This window comes from Rhineura floridana, chromosome 4 (genome assembly GCF_030035675.1).
Source record: "Rhineura floridana isolate rRhiFlo1 chromosome 4, rRhiFlo1.hap2, whole genome shotgun sequence".
Classification (NCBI taxonomy): Eukaryota; Metazoa; Chordata; class Lepidosauria; order Squamata; family Rhineuridae; genus Rhineura; species Rhineura floridana.
The window spans coordinates 171,567,372-171,590,700 of NC_084483.1; the positions used below are offsets into that span (position 1 = coordinate 171,567,372).

Genomic DNA, 23,329 nt, shown 5'->3' on the forward strand with positions numbered 1-23,329 from the left:
GTAACTTTGTGAAAATACAAAGGGGGGAAAGGTATTTATTGCAAACTAGCAGCATTTTAAAATGTCTTTTAAATGTCATTGCTATTCTTTTGTGCTGTTGCTTCCTTTTGTTTTTTTGATTACAGAACAGTTTAAGTTCCATGGTGCAACTGAAAATACCTTGAATATAAACATGAGATTGTCCCTATTTGTTTTAAACACTCTCATCATTTTATAGTATTACCTATATAAGGACATTTGCTTTGATAAATGCCATAGAAAAATATTCTGCTCTTGATTATGAATACATTTACATTTATGTGTAGACACTCTGTATGCATTCATTTTGCTCAACATGTTCTTGAATGCTCTAAATATTACACCACATTATACTTCAAAGAAAATAATCTATCTTCAAGTAAGGGGTTGACTCAAAGCCCACCAAAGCAAGGACATTCAGACTAATTAAGGATGACTTGGAATCCATGTTGATGAAATTTGTTTGTCCTTTGGGTATTTTAGCCTGGTAAACTGTACAGTATTATGTACATTTTCTGTGGCTTTGTACACAGTTAACACACTCATCACACATGGTCCAACTGAAATCATTTGGACTGGATAAATGTAACTTAAGCATGTGGTGGCATCTGTTGTTCAAATTGTAAGTATAAAGTGACCATTTAAATGGACTTTAAAATCTGTATGATTGTCTCTTATATGTATCATCCATGATGAATAACCTTTTTTTAAAAAAGTCTTCATTGAGCTTCAGCTTCATTTTGGGGTATTTCCCTCAGACAAGCTCAAGGCAGCATATATGATACCACATTTTATCCTCACAACAACTCTGTGAGGTTGTTAGTGAGCTTTAAGGCTGAATGGTGATTTTAACCTAAATCTCTCCTGTTCTAGGCTGATTCTCTAAACACTACACCACACTGGCCTCCTCAGTGCTTCATTGGCTTTATATTAATTATCTTTTCTAGATACTAGTAAGCACTCCTTATATGTTCTACTGCTAGGAGTGTGGGGAGGCAGGAAACTGCAGCTGTTCAGTGCTGCAGAAAAGGCACTCTTCACTTGTCCACTGGGTACAGGATACACACCTCTCTCTTTCTCTCTTTTTCACAGACACACGCACGCACGCACGCACTACGGATGGAAGGATCAGTCAAATTTGCTTCTCTCAGTTTCTCATTTTTCCATTCTTAAATTTGGTCCTCCAATGTATTTAAAAAAAATCTTCATGAAAATTCTTCAGCATTTTAGTGTGTATTTCTCCTAATACATATATTTTGTATGCAGTTTTGACTAATGTACAAAGTTTTGCAAGCAGCCTCTTTGAATATAATGCATTTTTGTATGTTACTTTCACTAATATATTCATTGTTATTCCCACATTCCAATAATATATGCATTTTTGTAAACATTGCTTGGATGGAGAACTGCATTGCAAAATTCAGATGTGTGAATTTTGAAGGATGGCTGTATTTTGATTCTCATATTGTTTCGGAAAGTGCGAACTGATAAATTCGCCTATAAATGCAAACTGAATCAATATTTTTCCCATTCCTAGCACATTCATTCCCTTCATTCCATTATGGAAGTATTTCTGACTTCTCTCTTACTCTTCTTCTCTTTTCCACCCCAAGTATCTTCCTTCCTTGTCCCCATCCCCTGCAGCAATAAGCTTTTAAAAGCTTCCCATTGGTACTAATGGAAGCTTTTAAAAATCCTAATTGCTGCATAGGGATGGGGACCCACAAAGAGAGGCTACACACCAGATAGAGAGGTCCTATAGTCTACTGTTACAAGCGGTAGCTTGTGTTTCCGAGTGAGCCAGCTTTAAGAACTTTCCAATCCCATTGATTTCATTGTAAGAGTCAGTACAATTGCAGCCTCAGTGGAGACTGAAGCTGCAGTGTTATAACCACTTACTGGAGCTTCCTGGGTTCAGTGGGACTTACTGCTAAGTTGACATGGATAGAATTACATTGCAAAAGTGATGGAAGCAGATGGCTCCAGATGTGCCGCCTGGGGCTGATGGGAGTTGCAGTCCAAAACATCTGGAGGCCACCAGGTTGTCAATGGTTGCATTCTCATTGTATGTACTTGTGATAGCCCTTAGATAGCTTCAAGATTTGTTGGAGAGACGTGCAGGGTGAGCAGACCTGTAGAAATTGGCTGTGGTGGAAGAATCTGCCCAATCCCTTAGCTACAGATCTGAAGGGTTGGGAAAACAGAGGAGAGAAGCAGATTTTCTCCTCTGCCCCCAGCCCTTTCACATTGCCATTTGCCTCTCAAAACCATGCTCTCAACAGCTGCTTTTTCTCTATGAGAGAAAAAGGTATAAAAGTAAAAGGTGCGTGTGTGAAGGATGGTATTGAATGGAAAAAACTGCCAGAGATGAAAGGGTTAAGCAGCTTCAACTTTTGTTGAGTTGTTGTTTTAAAAGACTGTCAGATATTGTTGTTTGGGCATGATTATGGTTAGAAGGGGGAAACCTAACCAATTTTGTTTATTTTCAACTATATGTAATGAAATAAATATGGATGGCTATTGTACAGGGAGCCAATTAAAAGGGACAGGGAGAAAGGAGATGAGAAGGACGTAGAAAAGCCTAGGAGGCGCCGGATTGAGCGCACCTGGGCTAACTGGCTCCCTGCCTACTTTACCTATATTGGGGTGATTCTACAAAAACAGCCACAGCGCGGTTCGGTCCTGATCAAGTATCTGGATATTATCTATCGAGACTATACAGAGTTCATGGGGTTGGCTTGGCTCTCTTACGATGAGGCTTTTCGTATGAGGGCGGCCTACGACACTTCCCTGCCATGGGACAGGAAGGAACCTGACCTGTGGTTGCAATTCATGTCTCATTCACGGCCAGTGGCCGGGGATAGGACTGATAGTGGCCACCTCCTGGCTAGGCAGTTGGCGCCAGCCCCCTCCCGCGGGCCAGCGGGGCAGGGGATTCAACCCCGCCTGCTCTGTTGGGAGTTTAGCTCCTGTGGCTTCTGTGGCAGGACCTCTTGCAGGTATAGACATGAGTGTGCGCTCTGCGGTGGTCAACTTGCATCCACCGCCTGCCCTAGGAGCCGGCCTTATCGAGGTGGCAATAGGGACTTCCACGGACAACGGAAGCAAGGACCCCTGGGCGCATCTCAGGGAAAAGGGCCCCAGCCCAATTAAGTTACCAGAGTTGCAACGTTTATTGAGTTGTTACCCTTTAGTTCACGAAGCCCGGTGCCTTTTAGAGGGCTTTTCAACTGGTTTTTGGATCCCGTATTCAGGGCCCAGGACTGCCTTTCATTCCAGGAACCTGTGGTTTGTCCTGGGCATGGAACAGGTGGTTCTGGATAAGATTAACAAAGAAAGGGAAGCGGGCTGAGTCTTGGGCCCCTTTGCTTCCCCTCCCACCATGTCTCTTAGGGTTTCGCCACTGGGCATCATGCCTAAAAAGACACCGGGGGAGTTCCGCCTTATTCATCACCTCTCCTATCCACATGGGCAGTCGGTTAACGATTTTATTCCACCTCACTTATGTTCGGTACGCTACACCTCTTTTGACTGTGCAGTAGGCATGGTTAGGAGTTGTGGTGTTGGTGCCCTCATGGTGAAGTGTGATATAAAATCTGCATTCCGCCTCCTCCCCGTCCATCCTGGAGATTTTGATTTATTGGGGTTCGCTTTTGCGGATAACTATTATGTGGATTGTGCATTGCCCATGGGCTGCTCAATTTCATGTGCAGTATTCGAGCTTTTTAGCTCTTTCCTGGAGTGGGCACTGAGGAGGCGGTCTGGCTCACGTTCCGTGGTTCACTATTTAGATGATTTTTTATTTGCTGGACGGGCGCATACAAGGGACTGCAAGGATCTTATGGATCACTTTATGGAGCTGTCAAGGGAACTTGGAGTCCCATTGGCAGGGGAAAAAACGGAAGGCCCGTCCCTATTATCACATTCCTGGGGATCGAAATAGATACGTTGGCCCAGTCCTGTAGGCTCCCACTTGCCAAATTGCAGTTGTTGCGAGAAAAGATATCACATGTTCTGGCTTCCAGGAAGGCTACCCTGTGCACCCTGCAGGAGCTGGCGGGTTCACTGAACTTTGCCTGCAGGGTGGTTGCACCCGGGCGTGCTTTCTTGAGACGAGTGTATGACGCTATGTCAGGTGTGTCCCATCCTCATTATCACATCCGGATTTCGGGTGCGCTCACAGACGATCTGTCTGTATGGGCCAAGTTCTTACAGGAATTCAATGGGATTTCTTTTTGGAGGCGGGACCGCCTCCTGGAGGGCAAACTCCAGGTGCACTCCGATGCCTCGGGGGCATTTGGTTTCGGTGTGATTTTTAATGACTCATGGAGCCATGGTAGTTGGCCACGGAGCTGGGTTCAGAAAGGCTGGATTAGAGATTTGACTCTCCTGGAATTTTTTCCGATAGTGGTGGCAGTACATCTTTGGCCAGACAGGCTGCGCGATTCCACAGTCCACTTTTGGTGTGACAACCTGTCCACGGTGCATGTTATTAATTCCTTGTCATCGTTCAACATCGAAGGCCCTCCTCCGGGTGCCTACTCAGAGGGAAGCCCGGAGGATGGTAACCAGAAAAAGGGCTTTCTCAGTGGTGGCCCCCGAATTATGGAACGATCTCCCTGTGGAGGTATGCCTGGCGCCAACATTATTATCTTTTCGACTCCAGGTTAAAACGTTCCTTTTCTCCCAGGCATTTTAATAAATTTAATAATTTAATAATTTTAATTTTAACATTTTAACATCTCAATTTATTTTTAGCATCTTAGTATGCTAGTATATTTGTATTTTAGTATGTTTAAATTGTTTTATAAATGGTTTTAATTGTATTTTTGCTGTCGTGCTTGTTGTGAACCGCCCAGAGAGCTTCGGCTATGGGGCGGTATAGAAATTTAATAAATAAATAAATAAATAAAATCAAAGAACCCCAGAGTCATGCACCTAGTACGCGCCTTTGTTTTACAATGTCTCCAGTTTAACATTCTGTTTCTGGTGCGCCACATCCCTGGTATTGATAACAGTATTGCTGATGCTCTGTCACGGAACCAGATGGAGAGATTTCGCCACCTGGCACCGTGGGCCAGGGCTCAGCCGAACGTGGTCCCACTGGATCTATGGGAGATTGGCGGATTGAGTCGGAGAGGGCAATAAGCTTGTCCATTGCGCCCAGCACTATGGCCGGCTACCAGAGAGCAGGTAGGGAACTATTGGCTTTCAGGGCAGAAAGGGGCTACGTACAGCAGTGGCCCATTCCAGTGGACCACCTCATTGAGTTTTGTGTGGAAGGCAGGAGGAAGGGCCTTTCAGTCAGGACAATTAGAGGTAAGCTCTCTGGCCTATCCTTTTTGGCCAAGTCGCGCGGTTTGCAGGAATTTTCAGATCACTTCCGACTCTGTAAGATGTTGGAAGGCTGGGCACGGGAACATCCCACCAATTCAGATACTCGCTCCCCTATGCACCCGGAACTTCTATTAGGGCTCCTGACTCAATGGGAGTATTTATGTTCCTCATCTTTTGAGGTACTGCTTTTTCATGCAGCCACACTTACACTGTTCTTTGGAGCTTTCAGGATCAGTGAGGTGATTGCGGGGTCCAAGGCTGACATCTCTTTCCGTGCCTTTTTACTGTCTGATTTTAGTTGGAGGGGGGAACAGGCTGCCCTGCAGTTGAGCTGGTCTAAGACTGATCAGCGCAGGAGGGGCCGTATGGTGCTGCTCTCCCCCTCACAGCTGCACGAGATTTGCCCTGTGGCAGCACTGAGAATTTTTTTGGCAGTCCGGGGACAACAGCCTGGATACTTGTTTATTCATAAGGATGGCCAACCCCTTTCTCGATTTCAATTTTGGGTGGTTACCAGGACAGCCCTCAGTAATATGGGACTGGACCCCAAATTTTTTGGGACACAGTCTTTCCGTATTGGAGCAGTATCTACGGCCGCCCGTTTGGGCTTCTCCCAAGAGAGGTTACAGTCCCTGGGCAGATGGCGTTCTACAGCCTATAGGTCTTATATTAGACCTTTCCGAGGGGTTCAGAAAACCAGTTGGTGACTTGTTCTTTGTCGTTGTTACACGTTTACATTGTTTGTTTTGACAGGCTGCTGGAAGGGAGACGAAAGAGTGCGCATCCTCCTCTGCGGCCATAGTATGGTCTTTTGGGCAGACCGCAGGGCGGCAAAGTCGCATTTTGGCACGCAGCTTGGGCTTAGCCGGTGGGCTACTGTACAATGGCTGGCCCGCCGTGGGATGTGCTGGGACGGGCTCCTTCCTACGCTTTTCCAGACGGCAGTGGTTCGGGATGCGCCACAGTTTTTGGTCATTCACCTGGGTGGAAATGACCTTGGTATGCTGAAGGGCAGAGCCCTTATTGAGCAGGCGTCTGCTGACTTCCGGGCCCTCATGCAGCGTTGGCCGGGGGTGCACTTGATTTGGTCCGATATTTTACCCCGTAGACAGTGGAATTGTATGGGTGACCCTAGAGGGATAAATAGGACCCGCAAAAAAGTGAATAGGCAGCTCTGTCTTGCTCTATTGGTGGTTTTGTCATTCACCCTGATATAAGGCGCAGTAGGGTAGAACTATATTGGTCGGATGGAGTTCACATGACCGATGTAGGTAACAATATCCTTTTAGAAGACCTGCGGAGGGGCATATAGGACATCTTGTTTCGATGTGGGGTAAAGGGTAACTAAACAGAGGTTTGTCCCCTTTCTGTGGCGAGGAAGTGCGGGAAATGTTAAAGGTGAAGGGCAGCTAGGTGACACCTTTAGGCACCTTTGGAGGTGATAGGCGGTTCCGGAGGCCTGCTGCTCCGGGTTATACGGCCCAAGGGCAGGATATGGGTCGCCTTTGGGGCCAACAGGTCTCATCCACTTGGAGTTTCAGGGCACCGGGGGCGGTGACACAGGTTGGCCTCCCTACACACAATTGGAGTGTGGTCGGGGCAAGGGGTTGACAGATTGGCACCCCCTCGCCCGGCAGGGGTTTGGGTCGCCCCAATAGCTGCAAGCAGGCTTTGCCTGACTCATCTGGAGAATCCCGCACTTATGTTCCCCTCTGCAGGTTCATTATCATAATATGAATTTGGTTTAATAAAGTGGCCCGTTATTTAACCCATCATATTGTGTCTGCGTCTTATTTCACCCCTGGGTCGCAACCCCGCTCCGCACTCGGGATTTACAGGGTCGCGGGGCGGAATTTGCAGCCCGAGGTGAATCCCGAGCCTCCATTTCTGAAGAGGGCAAGCGTGCCAGACTGGCACAATGTCGTCACAATGCACTGCCAGGGTGGGCGGGGCAACCAAGCCTATTTAGGCTCGCGCCGGCCTCCCCCCGCTCTTCAAATTGTTGTGGCACCCACCCTACCCTCCCTCTGCTGCAGTGTGATTCATTTGGTCGCCTTTGGGGCCGACTAGGAATTTTTGGCCTGCCTGCATTTTAGCCGGCAGGTTTCTTTTGCCTACTCCATACTATGGTTAGTAGGGAGGGCGTTCAGGGTTAGCACGGGTGTTCTTGCGGTTATTAGGTTGATTTGGCTGTTCTGCATTTAATATTTTAATTAAGGTAGCTTTATTGAGGAAGTGCGGGAAATGTTAAAGGTGAAGGGCAGCTAGGTGACACCTTTAGGCACCTTTGGAGGTGATAGGCGGTTCTGGAGGCCTGCAGTTCCGGGTTATACGGCCCGAGGGCAGGATATGGGTCGCCTTTGGGACCAACAGGTCTCATCCACTTGGAGTTTCAGGGCACCGGGGGGCGGTATGCAGGTTGGCCTCCCTACGCACAATAGGAGTGTGGTTGGGGCAAGGGGTTGACAGATTGGCACCCCCTTGCCCGGCAGGGGTTTGGGTCGCCCCAATAGCTGCAAGCAGGCTTTGCCTGACTCATCTGGAGAATCCCGCACTTATGTTCCCCTCTGCAGGTTCATTATCATAATATGAATTTGGTTTAATAAAGTGGCCCGTTATTTAACCCATCATATTGTGTCTGCGTCTTATTTCACCCCTGGGTCGCAAATTTATTATTGCTGTTTTCATGAAATGAAGACACTTATATTTTTTACATTTCATAAATATACCAAATAGTAAAATTTTCTGTTATGTTAAGTAGTAAAGTTAAGCTTAGTTTTGAAAAGAAATTAAGTAAAAAGCAATATTTTTCTTCAAACAATCTAGAAATTTTACATCTCTATCCCCTACAAGTTAGCAACCCACACAAACAAATTTGGATGTGCCCACAAAATGACATTTAGACTTTGAGAGAATTTTTGGGAATGGGGGGGGGGGAGAAGCAAACGCTTACAAGCTTAGATCCTTGCGTCTTTCAGCTCCACTTATTCAAGTGGAAAGGCCTCTCATCTCTGCCTCTTCATGAGTGGCTTCTGTTTCCAGGCCTTTCCCCTCTAATTCCATGACATCCTTATTGAAAAAGAAGCTGGCAATGGGGAGAGAGTGATATACAGTACACTTTCTGGGGAGGCCTGCTCATGGGGGAAGAATTTTTCCCGACATTTCATAGGCTTTGTTTAACTTTAACTTAAAATAAATCCTCACAAACAAGTAAAAAGCTATGAAGGGATCATGTTTTGTTTGAGATCTAAAAATATATAAATATATAATCAATATAAGTCTTTACAAAGCTTCTTGAGTTCTGGCTTTTTCTGATTGGCATCTGCTGGAGATGTATTTATAGATTTTTTGTTGTGATTTATTTTATTTTTATTTATTTTTGTAAAAGGCCTGCAGTGGAGGTGGATGCATAATAAGTGAAACTACCTCAGCAACAACAACTGAGAGTACACCAGGAGGTGTTCCTGCTCCTGAAGCCCACTCCTATTCCTCTGACTCCTTTAACATCTCGTGGATGAAGCCAGAGTACCCGAATGGTAAGTGAACTCTTTTAGCCTCAAGTTAAAAAGATGATTAGTAAAGGTAAATTAATATTCTAAATGGCAGCTTATATGTGGTGCTTAATTTTTAATGATCATTTTAGCGCATAAAATACCTGAGATAGTATCATTGTCTATCGCTAAGAGACTGAAGTTTTTGGCTTGGCTTTGCTGTTTTAGTAGCTCAAAAGTGCTCCCTTTTGATGGTTCTCATGTACTGCATTCTTTTACTTAATGCTTTCCTGAGCAACTGAACTGAAGGATACTCATTGATAATGTGTTGATTTTTATAGCATTTTATTATTCTTTTTCACTTACAGATATTTTATTTATTTATCTTGTATTTGTACTTTTTAAAGGCTTCTCAATATGGAGATGGTCATCAAGGGATTATAATAATTGACTAGGGGATTGATATATCATTTCCAGCCTGTGTCATTTTGTGGTCATGATGTGTTCATTCATGAGTCTGTTATATCCAGTTTCTATATGAACCTGCAGTTTTTTTTAAAAAAATGACATTATTTTTGAACTTATTTATTATTATTATTATTGTTGTTGTTGTTGTTGTTATTTAAATTTCTGTACCGCCCCATAGCCGAAGTTCTCTGGGCAGTTTACAACATAAAAATCAATATACAATATATAATATACAATATATATTTGGTACAATTAAAAGGAAAAACAATACATCACATTTTAAATAAACATAAGTAAACAATAAATCTCAACAATATACATAACATAATAACAGAATAAATAAAACAAACCAAACATAGCAGTTACAACAATATCTACAACATATTCTCCAATGTCCCCTTGAGCTTCTCCCCACCTAACCCCATCTTCCATAACCAATAGCACTATAAACATTTCTTCCATTGTCTTCTTTCTCCAAAACAACCCCAAGACGACGCCAAGTGTGATGCTAAGTGCGCACTTAGCGTCGCACTTGCACGGCGCCAAGGAGCTGCCTCAGGCAGCTCTTCCCCTTCATATACCTGGAGCAGAAGACACAAAATGAAGGCAGGGTAGGTAAGTGGCAACAGCATTTTTTCACAAAATACATATTTTTGTATACAATTAACTCCAGATATGTATTTTATATGCCCTTTGGTAAGTTTGCTTTGAGCCCAGAACAGTATGGCAAAATTCAGAGAACTTGAAAAAAAAAGAGAAATGCATTCTGATCTGCATAACGGTCTGTGCAAAAAAAAAAAAAAGTTTTAATAATGCAGACCAAACAGCATTCTCAAATATCCCTATTTTTGACCATATTTAGCTGCCTGTAGCATTGCCATTTTTTAAAACAACAATAGCAGCACGTAAGCCTGGTCTTGCTCAGCTTATCACGTCAGAGTGCCAATGTGATGTAGAAGTTTGACTTAGAGGAGGGACGCTTGAGTTCAGTCCCTGCTCAGCTACAATTATTCATCTCATCTTGAACTACCTCACAAGAATGTTGTGAGGATAAAATAAGGTGGGGGACACACCATGTATACCACTCTGTCAACATTGAAGGAAGGGTGGATAAAATGTAATTAACAAGACTGTTCCAGTGCAGGGTAAAGAAAACTGATTCAGCCAAAACTTTCCCTTCCAAATAAGTAATGACAGGTACTATAGCCAGAATTGTCACCTTTCTTGCTGATCCTGGGCCAATGACTTTATGAGCACTTGAATTTTAGCAGGTGAAGTTTTTTTCCTGGCATAGATGTAAGTTGTGAAGACTGCTTCATGTGCTATATTTTGACTTTTCCCCACATGAACAAGGCCAGTAAAAAGGTGGCAGCCCTATTTCCATGGATTGCATGTACTTGTTTCTACTTTAAAAATAACTGATTTTTTAAAAAATGTCCCATATGACTATCCAGTTGGGTAGCATTCAATCTTCCATTCTTAAGATTTATATCAACATTTGTATCAAAAATGACACTAGGAAATCAGTTCAGGTTGAGTGCAAGATAGTTTTACCAATGTATTTGATAGTCTAAGAGTTATAAATATTGTAATCTGTGAGTTAATTTAAGTTTGCAGCTAGTCTGCCTTCAAGATAGCACTGTTGATTATTTCAGAATAATTTGTAAGCAATTAGGAATTTTAACTAGGAATTATTTCTCAGATATGCATTGCACTGAGTGTGGACAGTGGGATGTTATGCTTCCATACCCATCAAAGCATTTATTACTGTTTTGAGATGCTACAAGTGCCTCTCAGGTTGCTTCTAGATGACCTCTTTATTGAACATTCATTCTGATTTGTTTGTGGGGATGTTGTATAACATTCACTATTTAATGAGTGTTCATCCTGATATTGTTTGTGCAGAGGTTATATGAATTCCAATCAATTCATCATTATCTCACACTTGTTAATGCATTTCCTCATTGCTTTCCTTGCAGCAAAAACTGGATTTGTTGTGCTAGAATGCTTTAATCCACTTTAATTGCACAAACCCACAAACTTAAATTTGCTGCTATGTGATCAAATCCCTCCTACAGAATAGTGACAGTTTGAAGGAACCATTAGTCTGGAATGTATCAGAAATTCTAAGAGGGAGAGAATTTTAGTCAATTTTTACATTCACATTTCAAATGCAGAATATGAAAAATGATGTAAACATCACTTGTTTCTTTTGGTTTTTGTTTAATGACTGAATACAAAACTCAAAAGGAGGTCAGTCGTACTTTGTAGTTGAATATTTTAAATTTTCAGATTAGAATTAGGGCCAATGCTTTCAAGTATGTTATTAAAATTAGTATAATTATCATCAGTATTTATGCCAAATAGTAGTGATAACAGGAGGATACAATTGTTACTCTTACAGTAAGGTGGATCTGATCTTTGGAAACATGCATAGTTACAATTTCAGTGGCAGTTGTTGTGTGTGATGTATCTGTACATCTCTACAATTCTATCAGAGCTACATGTGTTACTTCTCTGATCGCTAGGACATCCATACTTTGGCAGGGCAGTGGCTGCAGATGTGACCGTTGATGTGGCATAGTTCCTGGGGCCTAGAAATATCATGGCACACTCTACAAGATCAGCTGCCACTATGGCTGCTTTTGTCACTAATGCTCCCCTGTTGGACATTTGTACTTCATTAGGTACCACAAGATAGATCAACATGCATCTATTGATGCTTCATTTGGGAGGAGTGTTTTGCAAGCAGTAGTTTCCCATGCTTGAGCAGCCCAATTGGACCCTCCCTGCTAGGACTGCTTTGGTACATCCCACCTGATGTCATGCTACCCAAGGAAAATGGACCATTGGTCTCACCTGAAAGGTGGTTTTCCTGGGTGTCATTATATCAAGGCAACTCCTATTGATGGGGGCTACCTATACTTATCCATAGCATAACTATTTCAGTTTTCTCCTAATTTTTTCTGCTAACGCTGTTGGTAATGTATTCTTTGGTGAGTCAAGGTTGTATTTTGTTAAGGGTGCTTCAGATGTTTTGGACAGGGACTGATGGGAAAGGCAGGTTGGCAAAAGCATGTTTAGGAGAATTGGGAGTACTCCGTTTCAGATATCTACCAGAGTTACCAGGTAATGATTCTGCCAGCTTCCAGTCTCTAAAGAAGGGGTACATTATTTCTTGCTAGTAGTATGAAAGTTAATTTCACCAAAGGTTTTTATTTAGTACATAGAAGAGAACAGAATTTCCAATCAAACATATAAAAATTTAAAAAATAATATAAGAACAACCTGATGGATCAGGCCAGTGGCCCTTCTTCTCCAGCATCCTATCCTCACAGTGGCCAACCAAATGCCTGTGAGAAGTTTGCAAGCAAGACTCCCCTCCTACATTTTGCAGCAACTGACATGCAGAAGTATACTGCCTCCGACAATGGAGGTAGAACATAGCCATCAGGCTTAGTAGCCATTGATAGCGTTATCCACCATAAATTTGTTTACAGTCTACAAATTATGTGCAAAATAAAATGTTTTATATAAGCTACTTTTGTAGATTACATAACAGGCAGGCATTTATGTCTTGATTGATTAAAGGAGTCCTGTTGTGACCCAGGCTGGCAGGGGAGGCATCAACGAGGGTGATACTGACTTTGAGGACTGGGGCAATGAGCTGAGGGAGGGGTCGAGCAGCAAGGAGAGCTCACAGTGCGCCCAGATCCCTGGCCCTGTCAGTTCAACCCCCCTGATCCTGGCCCTGGTGGAGCACACCTGAACGGTCAGAGATTGCCCTGTCAGAGACTGCTCTATTAGGCATGCCCCTTTGCTCCAGAGGCACCGCCTTGTCAACCTGACATTCCCCAGCCGAGCTCCCTGCAGCTTCCCATGCTCAAGCAGACAGATAGCCCCCACCAGTTGGAGGGGGAAGCTGAGATCAGTAAGGTGATGAGTAAGGTGTGTTGTAAAAAGAGTTTTGGTACGCAGTTGTTCGGGCACCTGATGAAAAGTCTGGATAATTGCTATGTTCATCTATCAGAAGGAGCACAGAAATTTGCACAACAGGTGGGTGGAATGGAATTAAATGAATATGCCCCCTAAAGATGGGGGTGAGTAGGAGAATTGTTTGGGGGGTGGGCAGTTTGGCACTTGGCACTTACCTTGCTTAATTTTGCAAGGCAGCCACTTTTTTTTTTTTAAATCCTTTAATTTTAAGAAGCTGAGCACCTGCTCATAGTAGTGCAAGGTTCCCTTTAGCCCCCTGGCTGGCCACACTTCCTGGAGGATATTATATCTTGTTGTAACTCACATACCATTCTAGGAAGTGCTGCTGCTAGAAGTGGGCATGAAGCTTTAAAAACAAGTGTAAAGGAAGAAAAAATCCTTAACCACCTCATACAGTTGAGTCAGGTAAGTGGCAAACCCCACCCACCAAATATCACCCAAAGTCTCCTGCCGCACTCCAAATACAGCAGAAAATCATGTCCCCCCTATTTTCATGGGGTATGGTAATTTTTGTGAAGGGGGAATTTTAAGCACAACTCTAAAACTAGTTAATTTGTGTCTAGAGAGTAGAACCATACTTTGCACCTGATGTCAAGCATAGGGTAGCTGTGTGTGGCAAAAGGGAAGCCCCACAAAGAGATTACTGCACAGCGGTATGCAAAAATGGGCCTCTCCCACCTGTCCAACTTGGCCTGCACGGGATGGGGGAGATAAGGATCCGACCTCCTGGCTGGATCCAATTCCCCACCTTTGTCTTAGATTCACCACTAGTTAAAACTTTCTTTCACCTGAAGCACTTAAACTATTTATGTTCTATATGGCAGCAAAAGAAAACTCCTCTCTAGTTGTCAGGTGCAATACAAGTTAGTTAACTGAATAGACAGTGAAAAGTAATTGCGGTCGAGGGTTGAAATAATACATGGACACAGCAAGCTAGGTTGAACAAAGGGCCACTTTATTAAACTATAAACAGAACCCCTTAAACTAACCTGCAGAGGGAAAACATGGGTGCAGGAACTGTCCATAAGCAAGCTGCTGCAATACAGCTATCGGGTGAGCAGCCCCTGCTGAGGGAAGGGCAAGCCATTCTGCTTACCCCTTTCCCCGCCACACTTGTAGGTGAGCAGGGGGGCCTTTCCACGTCACCACCCCGGGGGCCCTACAACTCCGGGTGGATGAGGTAAGTAGGCCCCAGAAGCAGCCCATATCCTGCCCTCGGGCCGTAAAGCCCTGACAGACAGGTCTCTGGAACCACCTATCACCTCCAAAGGTGCCAACGAGGGCCACCTAGCTGTCCTTACCTACTTCCTTACCTGCACCTAGCCACCACAAAAGGGGGACAAATCTCTATTTAGTCCCCCTGAACCCCACTGCCGAGAACCCTGTCTCATAGATACCTCTGCAGGTCATCTGGATTATGGTGTTCCCTGCATCCGTCAGGTGAACTCCATCAGCCCTGTAAAGTTCAACCCACGTGTGCCTTATGTCAGGGTGATGCAAAGCCAACCCCCCCATGTACCAGAAGGGCCAACCGAAGCTGCTGGTTGACCCTCTTGTGTGCCCTGTTGCTACCCCTAGGGTCCCCCAAGCAATGCCATATCCTGTGAGGGAGTATGTCTGACCAGATCAGATGACCAGAGGCCATCGTTGCCTCACAAACTGCACGTCCTCACATGCCTGCAAACTGAGGGCCTTGCCCTTAAGTAACCGAGGTCATTCCCACCCAGATGAATGACCACCACATGCGAAACCATCTGCACCAAACCTTGCTGGAACAACATGGGTAGGAGCCCATCCCAGCACATATTCTGTCGACCCAGCCACCAAACCATGACCCACCATCTGAGGCCCAGCTGTGAACCAACATGAGTTTGCGGCCCCAAGGCCAGCCCATAAAATCATGCCATGGCTGCAGAGTAGGCTGCGCATCCGCTTTGTCCCCATCCAGCAACCTGCCAAAAACAGAAACAATTGTGAACAGTTGGGTCCTAGACCTCCAGGCTCGACCCGGGGTGAATATTTCCTATACGCCCCATAATTCCACCTTCCGATGGCCCGCACCCATGTTTACAAAAACCCAAGACTGTGCCGGGTAGGCAACTCCACTGCCATGTAGGCAACTCAAATTCTGGAGGAGCATATCCCAACCCCCCATGGGGTCTGCTCCCAGGCCTTGCAGTGTTAAACCGAAAATTTGTGAGGGGAGCTCTCTCCTCATGAATAACAGATAACCAGGCCTGGAGCCTCAGGTATCCAAGAAACACTATAATGCCCTCATGGGGCAGGTGTCCATTATTGGGTAGCACACTGACAGACAGGCTTCTACTCCTACCATCCATGAGGAATTCCAGCATGCAATTCACAGGGATAGGCCACACCTTTGCATAGCCCCTGCTGGCCCTGAACTCCTGGGAATCCCTTCTGCATTCTGATAGCTGGTGAGCATGCTGGGGCAACAGATAGGCTTGTGGCCCTCTCCGACTCCGCTCCCCAGTCTCCCAATGTGCAGTTTGCACAGCACTGCCGAAACCTCTCCAACTGATTCTGTGACAGTTCATCAACGACACTGTTGTCAATACCCTGCACATACCATGCCCCCAAAGAGAACATTAAAACATAGGCACTGGAGAACAAAGGAATAGACAAGGGCCATAACCCTAGTGTTCCTAGATATAGGGGAGTTACGAACTTGGCCCATGGCCATGTTATCACACCAAAAATGGACAGAGTTCCGAAGCCTCTCTGCCCATAAGTCCACCTCTAACACACTAGGAAAGAATTAATCAAAGGTGAAATCCCCAGTTAACCCCTCCTGAATCCAGGCCTGCGGTCAGCAACCATTGCACCTAGAAGTCCCAAAGACAACCCCCAAAACCAAATGCCCTGACGCATCCAAATGGACTTGCAGTTCTGCCTCCTGGAGTCGGTTCTCCCTCCAAACTGAAACACCATTGAAGCCCCACAGGAAAGAGGGCCACACAGCCAGATGGACACATAAGGCAGCCATAATGCTGAACTTGTGGTAAGGCTATGAAAGCCCTACCATAGCATCATAAACCCCCCTTAAAAGACCCCCAACACCTGGAGGGCAGAAAGGAAAAACTTTCTTGGCCCCTGAAAACTCCAGGATCTTGATCTGCAACAGTTCAAGCTTTTCCCCAGGCAGCCTGCAGCACTGCGCCCCAGAGTCAATCTTGATACCCAAGAAGGTTAACACCAGGGCAGGATCCTCCATTTTCCCAGCTGCCAAGGGAACCCCCAATTACACAGCCAGGCTATAAACTGTAACATCAGGTGCTAACATGCACCCAAAAATCTGCCCTACCCATGAACAGCAATCATACAGATAGTGCCCCACTGCTTCTGAGCCCACTCATCTCCTGACTGCCCCCTCCAAGAAGGAGCTGAAGTGCTCCATGCGAGAAACAGAGCAGCCCATAGGTAATGCTCTGCCACATAGAACTGACCTAAAAGGCAAAACCCAGCAGCTCAAAATCCGCTGTGTGTACCAGCAGGAGACGAAAGGCAGATTAGATGTCATACTTGTCCAAAAGGCACCCCTGCCACAGGCGCGTGCCATGTCGAATGAAGGGTAGCGCACTGTTCATAGACTATCTGGTATGAAGCCATTTCTGACTGACCCCGTGAGTATGACAGGTGGTGAATTAGGTGGAATTCGCCAGCTGCCACTTTGGGCACTATAACAGGAGGGGGCATCCTAGGAGCAGAGGTAGGGGATGATGGGAAGGGGCCAAAAACCCTGCCCAGCTGTATGTCTTTATCAATCTTTCCCTGGACCATTGCTTCCACGCCTAAGACAAATTTAAGATTGTGGGCCATGAAGGCAAGCCGGGGGCCATAGTATAGGATCTGGAAACCAAAAAGAAAACCCCGTAACAAAAACGAGCCTCCCCATAAACTGGGTAGTCTGCAAGCAAGGTCCATAGTATCTTGAGCTTAACTGGGGAGGGACACTTTTCCCTCAGCAGCTTCTACTGGGGACTTTCTTACCCCTTTGAGGGCCCCTGGCCTCGTATCTCACTGTTTCACACATCCTTCTGTAAAGAAAGAAAGAAAATCATTTATAAGTACACTTTACCAGCTACTATTTCATTGCAGCTAACCCAATTCCCCTAAACCACAGATACTGAGGGTATGTTGCTATCACCAATATTTGGCCCCACTGTAGCAGCTTTCTCCTTGTGGGTTTTGAAACACCTATCAGAACAAATGTTCAAAATGCAAAATGTGCATGTCATATCGATTTCAAGTAAATTATAATTCCTAGAGCAACAGATGCTGAGGATGTGTTGCTGTCACCCATATGTGGCCCCATTGTAGCAAATTACTCATTGTGGGTTTTCCAACACATATCAGAATAGATGTGCCAATGCAAAAGTTGCATGCTATATGTGATTTCAGGTAAATGATAGAAGTCATAACAAAGAAGCTTTTGTTGTTGTTGTAAAGATCATCAGGAAAGGTTAAAGATTCTGTCTGGACCTTAAAAGCCAGTCTCTGTGTCAATAAGAGTCTAAGATCCTGTCAAATAAGGGTAAGAGCCTATTAAGTAAATTTGGCTTTCCTCTTTATTCCTATCCCCCAATTAAGCCACATTATCATCTGTTAGTCCGTCTATTCACTGCAGAAGTTTGCATGTTTTTCTTTAAATATAAAAATGCCATATGCTTTGTTTTTGATATGAGACCAAATTCAAATAAATGCATCTTCAGTCTCAGAGTTAACAAGTAATGTGAAATTGACACTTGAATGGAAAAGGATCACTGTCACTTAACATATGGAGATTTAGACATTTTCTAGCAAACCCTGTTATCTCTGCACACCATTATTATCCAAATATGAAAGGCCCATAAGGCTCACCAGGCCCCACAAAAAGGCCCCAATGTAATATAATAGTAATAAAGTACTCAAACCTAACATATGCCTGGGCCTAACAAGAGGCCATAAACCTAACAAAGGAGCCCTGCGCCCCACAATAAGGCCACATTAAAATATAATAATAATAGAATGAATTACCTCAACCTAATATATGCCTGGGCCTAGCAAGAAGTTGTACTTAGTATATGCCTGGGCCTAACAAGAAGTCGTAAGCCTAACCGAAGAGCTCTGCACCCCACAATTCAGCCACCATGTAATAAAAATAATAGAATAAAGTACCTCAAACCTTATATAGGCCCAGGGCTAACAAGAGGCCATAAGTGTAACCAAAGAGCCCTGCACCAAATAAAACCTGCCAGGGCCTAACCCACAGGTCTATCCTGTCCTGTGCACCCTACCCAGGCTGAATTCACACCCAGCCTCGGTGACCAAAGGAGGGAATAGGGTCTGCACTGAAAAGCTCGAAAGACCTGTGCAAGCCTCATCTCCTATAATCTGTCCTGTGTGTGTGTGTTCTTAAAAGGCCCAAAACCTATCCCAGGTGTATAGGGGGAGGGAATTGAAAGGCACGACAGGCCTGTGCCGCCTCCTCTCCTACAATCTGCCCTGGGTGTGTGTGGGTGGCTTCAAAGGCCCAAAGGCCCATATAGCAAATGTGATGCCCAAAGGCCACCTCCACCGCCCCCACAAAACATTGGCTGCAGCCCCCAGCCTCTGACAGTTAAAGGGAGGCCTAATCCCAGCCTGCCACAAGCTCTTGGATGGTCCAAAGGACACACCACCACTAAAGTCACGAATCCCTGCAGCACTCAACAAAATGGTGCCATCCACATGCGGCGCACAAAATGGCTACCACTCTTGTGAATGCCACTCCATCCTCCTCTGTTGAACACCACTCCGTCCTCCTTTGTCAGCCATCGTGCACGAAGAGGAGGATTAGGGAGGCAGCATGGGCTTAAATAAGCTCCCATGCCTTGCCCTGCTCGCACAGCATGCCACATATGACTACTGCCCTCCCTCAACATGGTGAATGGGGCTTCAACCCCTTGCCACAAATATGACCTGCCCGCCCAAGCTGCGCTCAGGCAAACAGAGCAGGACTTCTGGAATATGCTTCCTTAGGGAATAGGTAAGCATCTTTTGGGGATACTTTAGGTATAAGGTGACCTGCCCCATGGAAAAGAATTGGACCCAGTAACCCATAGGATCCCTTTCAGTTTTGCAATTCTGAAGCAATGTCTGAATTAATAATAAAATATATTTATTTAAATATTCATAGTTATCATTTTTAATCATAACAATAACAATAATTACTAAAGGAGGACCAAGGTCAAGAGATTGATAGAGGAATTGTCTCTTTAGTTATCCTAAAGGTAAAGGTGTCCCCGCACTTGTAGTGCGAGTCGTTACCAACTCTTAGGGTGACGTCTTGTGACGTTTACTAGGCAGACCATATATATGGGGTGGGATTGCCAGTTCCATCCCCGGCCTTTCTTTACCCCCCAGCATCTGCCGGGTACTCATTTTACCAACCACGGAAGGATGGAAGTCTGAGTGGACCTCGACCCCTTTTACCAGAGATTCAACTTCCTCCTTTCGTTGGAATCAAACTCTGGCCGTGAACAGAGCTTCGGCTGCGTTACCGCCGCTTACCACTCTGCACCATGGAGGTGCAGACCGATCCATTTTACTTGTAATATATTGACTGATCCATTTTACTTGTAATATATTTAGCATATTTGGCCTACGTTGTCACCATAGCCCCCCTTTTCTCCATTAGCTGTGTTAGGACGTCGCTGACCGCAGGGTTATTAACTTCTCTGGATTCATGTCAAACGTTGCACAGGGACTATTCCAGTATTACACCTTGGGGAACAGCATCTGAAAATGAACTGGGGTCTGCAGGTCAGCGACGCCCCCTCAGATGGCAAACATCAGTGCATTTCCTGTCCTTGGACTAGACATTATACTACAACATTATAAAATACGGATTACAGCCTCAGAGGAAGGCAATGGTAAACCACCTCTGAATACCGCTTACCATGAGAAACCTATTCATAGGGTTGCTGTAAGTCAGAATCGACTTGAAGGCAGTCCATTTCCATTTTATTTTTTATTTTTAGGTCTGAAGGTGTTAGGATTCTAAATGGTCACTATATATCTTCAGTGTCCTTGTTTTAATCCACACATACATCTGCATGCAGAGTGGGGCTGTGAAACAGAATAGCCTCAACTTTCTCAGCTCAATCGCTTTGACTTACACTTCAGAAACTGATCTATTAAGGTCTACTTTATTTGGAGCAGTGTACTTTTATTTTTTAACAAGGTGAATACAGTACTGTTTGGTTGGATTTCTCATGTTTTACATGGAGTATAGAGATATGTTTTCGTTTTTGGTAGCACACGTATATTGCAGTTTCTATTTTGTAAGCCATTGGGATGGGGATGTACTGCCTTGATATTCCATAAACAGACTGTTGCTTCCCTTTCTCCCTGTTACCTGTTGTGATCTAATAGGTATTGTTATGAGCATGGGGGTTGGGATGGATGATTCCTGTGAGTCCCCTTTCCAGCCCCTGATTCAGAATCCTATGCCTTGGAATGAGGAACTCACTCTGCTTGTCAGATGAGTCTCTCCTTTGTTAAACAAATAGAGTGGCCAGGTAAGATAATGGGTCTGTCAGTTGCCCATCAACGGTGAATGGGCCAGGAAGACCCTTTTGTCATTGACACTCTTCAGGAGAACACCCCCCCCAATTCCTAGAGCCCAGCAGAGGCTGTGTGAGTTTCTACCTGTGTGAGTTTCTGCAAGACCTGCTCCCTGCATTTCTGGCTGATTTCCACCTGGCCTGGAAGGGCGGGGCCCTGTCTCTCTCCAGCTACAAAAGCAGCAACTGCTGAAGGGGCCAGAGACCATCTACCTGTGTGAGTTTCTGCAAGACCTGCTCCCTGCATTTCTGGCTGATTTCCACCTGGCCTGGAAGGGCGGGGCCCTGTCTCTCTCCAGCTACAAAAGCAGCAACTGCTGAAGGGGCCAGAGACCATCTACCTGTGTGAGTTTCTGCAAGACCTGCTCCCTGCATTTCTGGCTGATTTCCACCTGGCCTGGAAGGGCGGGGCCCTGTCTCCCTCCAGCTACAAAAGCAGCAACTGCTGAAGGGGCCAGAGACCATCTACCTGTGTGAGTTTCTGCAAGACCTGCTCCCTGCATTTCTGGCTGATTTCCACCTGGCCTGGAAGGGCGGGGCCCTGTCTCTCTCCAGCTACAAAAGCAGCAACTGCTGAAGGGCCAGAGACCGTGTGTGTGTATGAACCTGCTGCTCGGGATGTCTATAGACTACTGGGGTTTTGTTTTGTATTATATGTTATATTTTACTCTATGTTATATTTTAGTCTATGTACGCCGCCTAGAGTGGCTGTTAATTTGGCCAGATAGGCGGCCTAGAAATAAAATTTTATTATTATTATTATTATTATTGTAGTTTCTAGTTGTGTCTAGAGAAAGGCTGGTAACTGCAGGCAGGCAGAGAGGCGGCTCTCTGCATCGTGGCTATAGGATGCCTCCTGCAACCCAGATGGAAAAACTGGAAATAGGACTGCTGATGCCTTGAACCCCCCTCCATCTTAAGCTCAGGTTGGAATGTGTGTAAATAAACAAACCATATTTCATAAAGACACTACAGTCTCCACTGACCTTCTTCCCCAAAGGAAACCAAACCCTGGAGGAGTGCAGGGACCCCTGAAATCTCACTGCTCGGAGATTCAGGAGGCGCGCAACACTGGTGTAAGAAGTGGGATTGAGTTTCCTGGGAGAAGCATTGGGAGCAAGGTGTGCCTGAGTCAAGATGGAGGAGATAACAGCAACCCTCCTGGAACAGATGAAATTGATGTTCCAGCAGCAAACAGAATGGATTGAGAAATATTACCAGGAGGACTGGCAGCAGGACCAGCGGCAAAGGCAAAGAGAGTGCCAGGAGGACCAGCAGCAAAGACAAAGAGAACGCCAGGAAGACCGGGAGCACTGGCAACAAATGAGGGAGATCATTGGAAGCTTCTTGGGAGAGGAAAAGGAGACCCTAGGTGAGGAGGTGAGAGCCCTGCCTGATCAGCCACTACAAGGGGTTGAGAGTGACCTGGGAGACTGGCTGCAGAGCACCCAGACTGGGGTGGCTAAACAGATCCAGAAAGTGGATGGGCAGCTGGAGGGTTTGGACTGCGAGGAGTTGCTGTCAGTAGCAGAGAAGAGAGAAGCTGTGCTTGTCCAGGAGCCTGCCAGGGGGAAAGTCAGCAGAAAGCTGGAAGTGAAGCCCCAAGAGTTGAAGGAGGACAGGCTGGAAAATGAAGAGGAAGAGGCCTCGGAAGAAAGTGGAGTAGAGGCTGGAGAAGAGATGCTGCTGATAGATTTCTCTGCTCCCTGTGTGCCTGCTGTTAAAGAAGTAGTGCAGGAGGAAGAAAAAACCTTGGAGAAAGGTGAACTAGAGGCTGGAGAAGAGCCACTGTTGATAGATTTCTTTGCCACGTGTGTGCCAGCTGTGGAAGAGAAAGTGCAGGAGGAGAAGCCTGAGGTGGGAGTGCAAGCCCAAGAGGAACCCCCAGTGCCTGGAGAGATAAAATCCACAATTGACTTTGCCCCTTGGGTGCCCCATAATGGTCTTATAGGGTGGGATGCAGCTCCTATGATGGGTGCAGTCCCTGGGCAAATTCCAGCAGTGAGAGGTACCCGGCGCCCTGTGAGTTTGGAAGGCAAGAGACACTGGGAGGGTTACCTGCCTCTGTTTGGGCCCATGATTTACACTGGAGATTGTGAGGGAGAACAGAAGATTCCTTTCTGCCAACCTGGGTGGGCTAGGCCAGCTAATCCTGAAGAAGATGCCCCCAGATAAAGACTTGTGGCAGGACTTTGATTTGGAGTTTGGGGCAGATGAAGTGGATCGGCTTACATACTTTTCCCAGGGCAGTGAGTGAGAAGAAAATGGCTACAGCCTGCCGTGTGCTGATGAGGAAACAAATCTGTTCCTGGAGAGGAGTCCCAAGACTCTGCAGGCAGCAGCAGGGATCAGCTTGGACTGGGAACTCCATGAAGCTCCAAGGCAAAGGGCCATGTGGGCAACCGCGTGGCT

At 45.5% G+C, this 23,329-nt stretch overlaps 1 protein-coding gene across 1 annotated transcript in view; it reads left to right on the forward strand.

Annotated features, from left to right (window-relative positions):
* The window catches only part of USH2A (usherin), a 766,975-nt gene that overhangs the window by 368,981 nt on the left and 374,665 nt on the right, over nucleotides 1–23,329 (forward strand). The window contains exon 34 of the mRNA XM_061626123.1: nucleotides 8,744–8,891. Coding sequence (XP_061482107.1) covers nucleotides 8,744–8,891 — 148 coding nt within the window. The remainder of the gene's footprint in view (nucleotides 1–8,743; nucleotides 8,892–23,329) is intronic.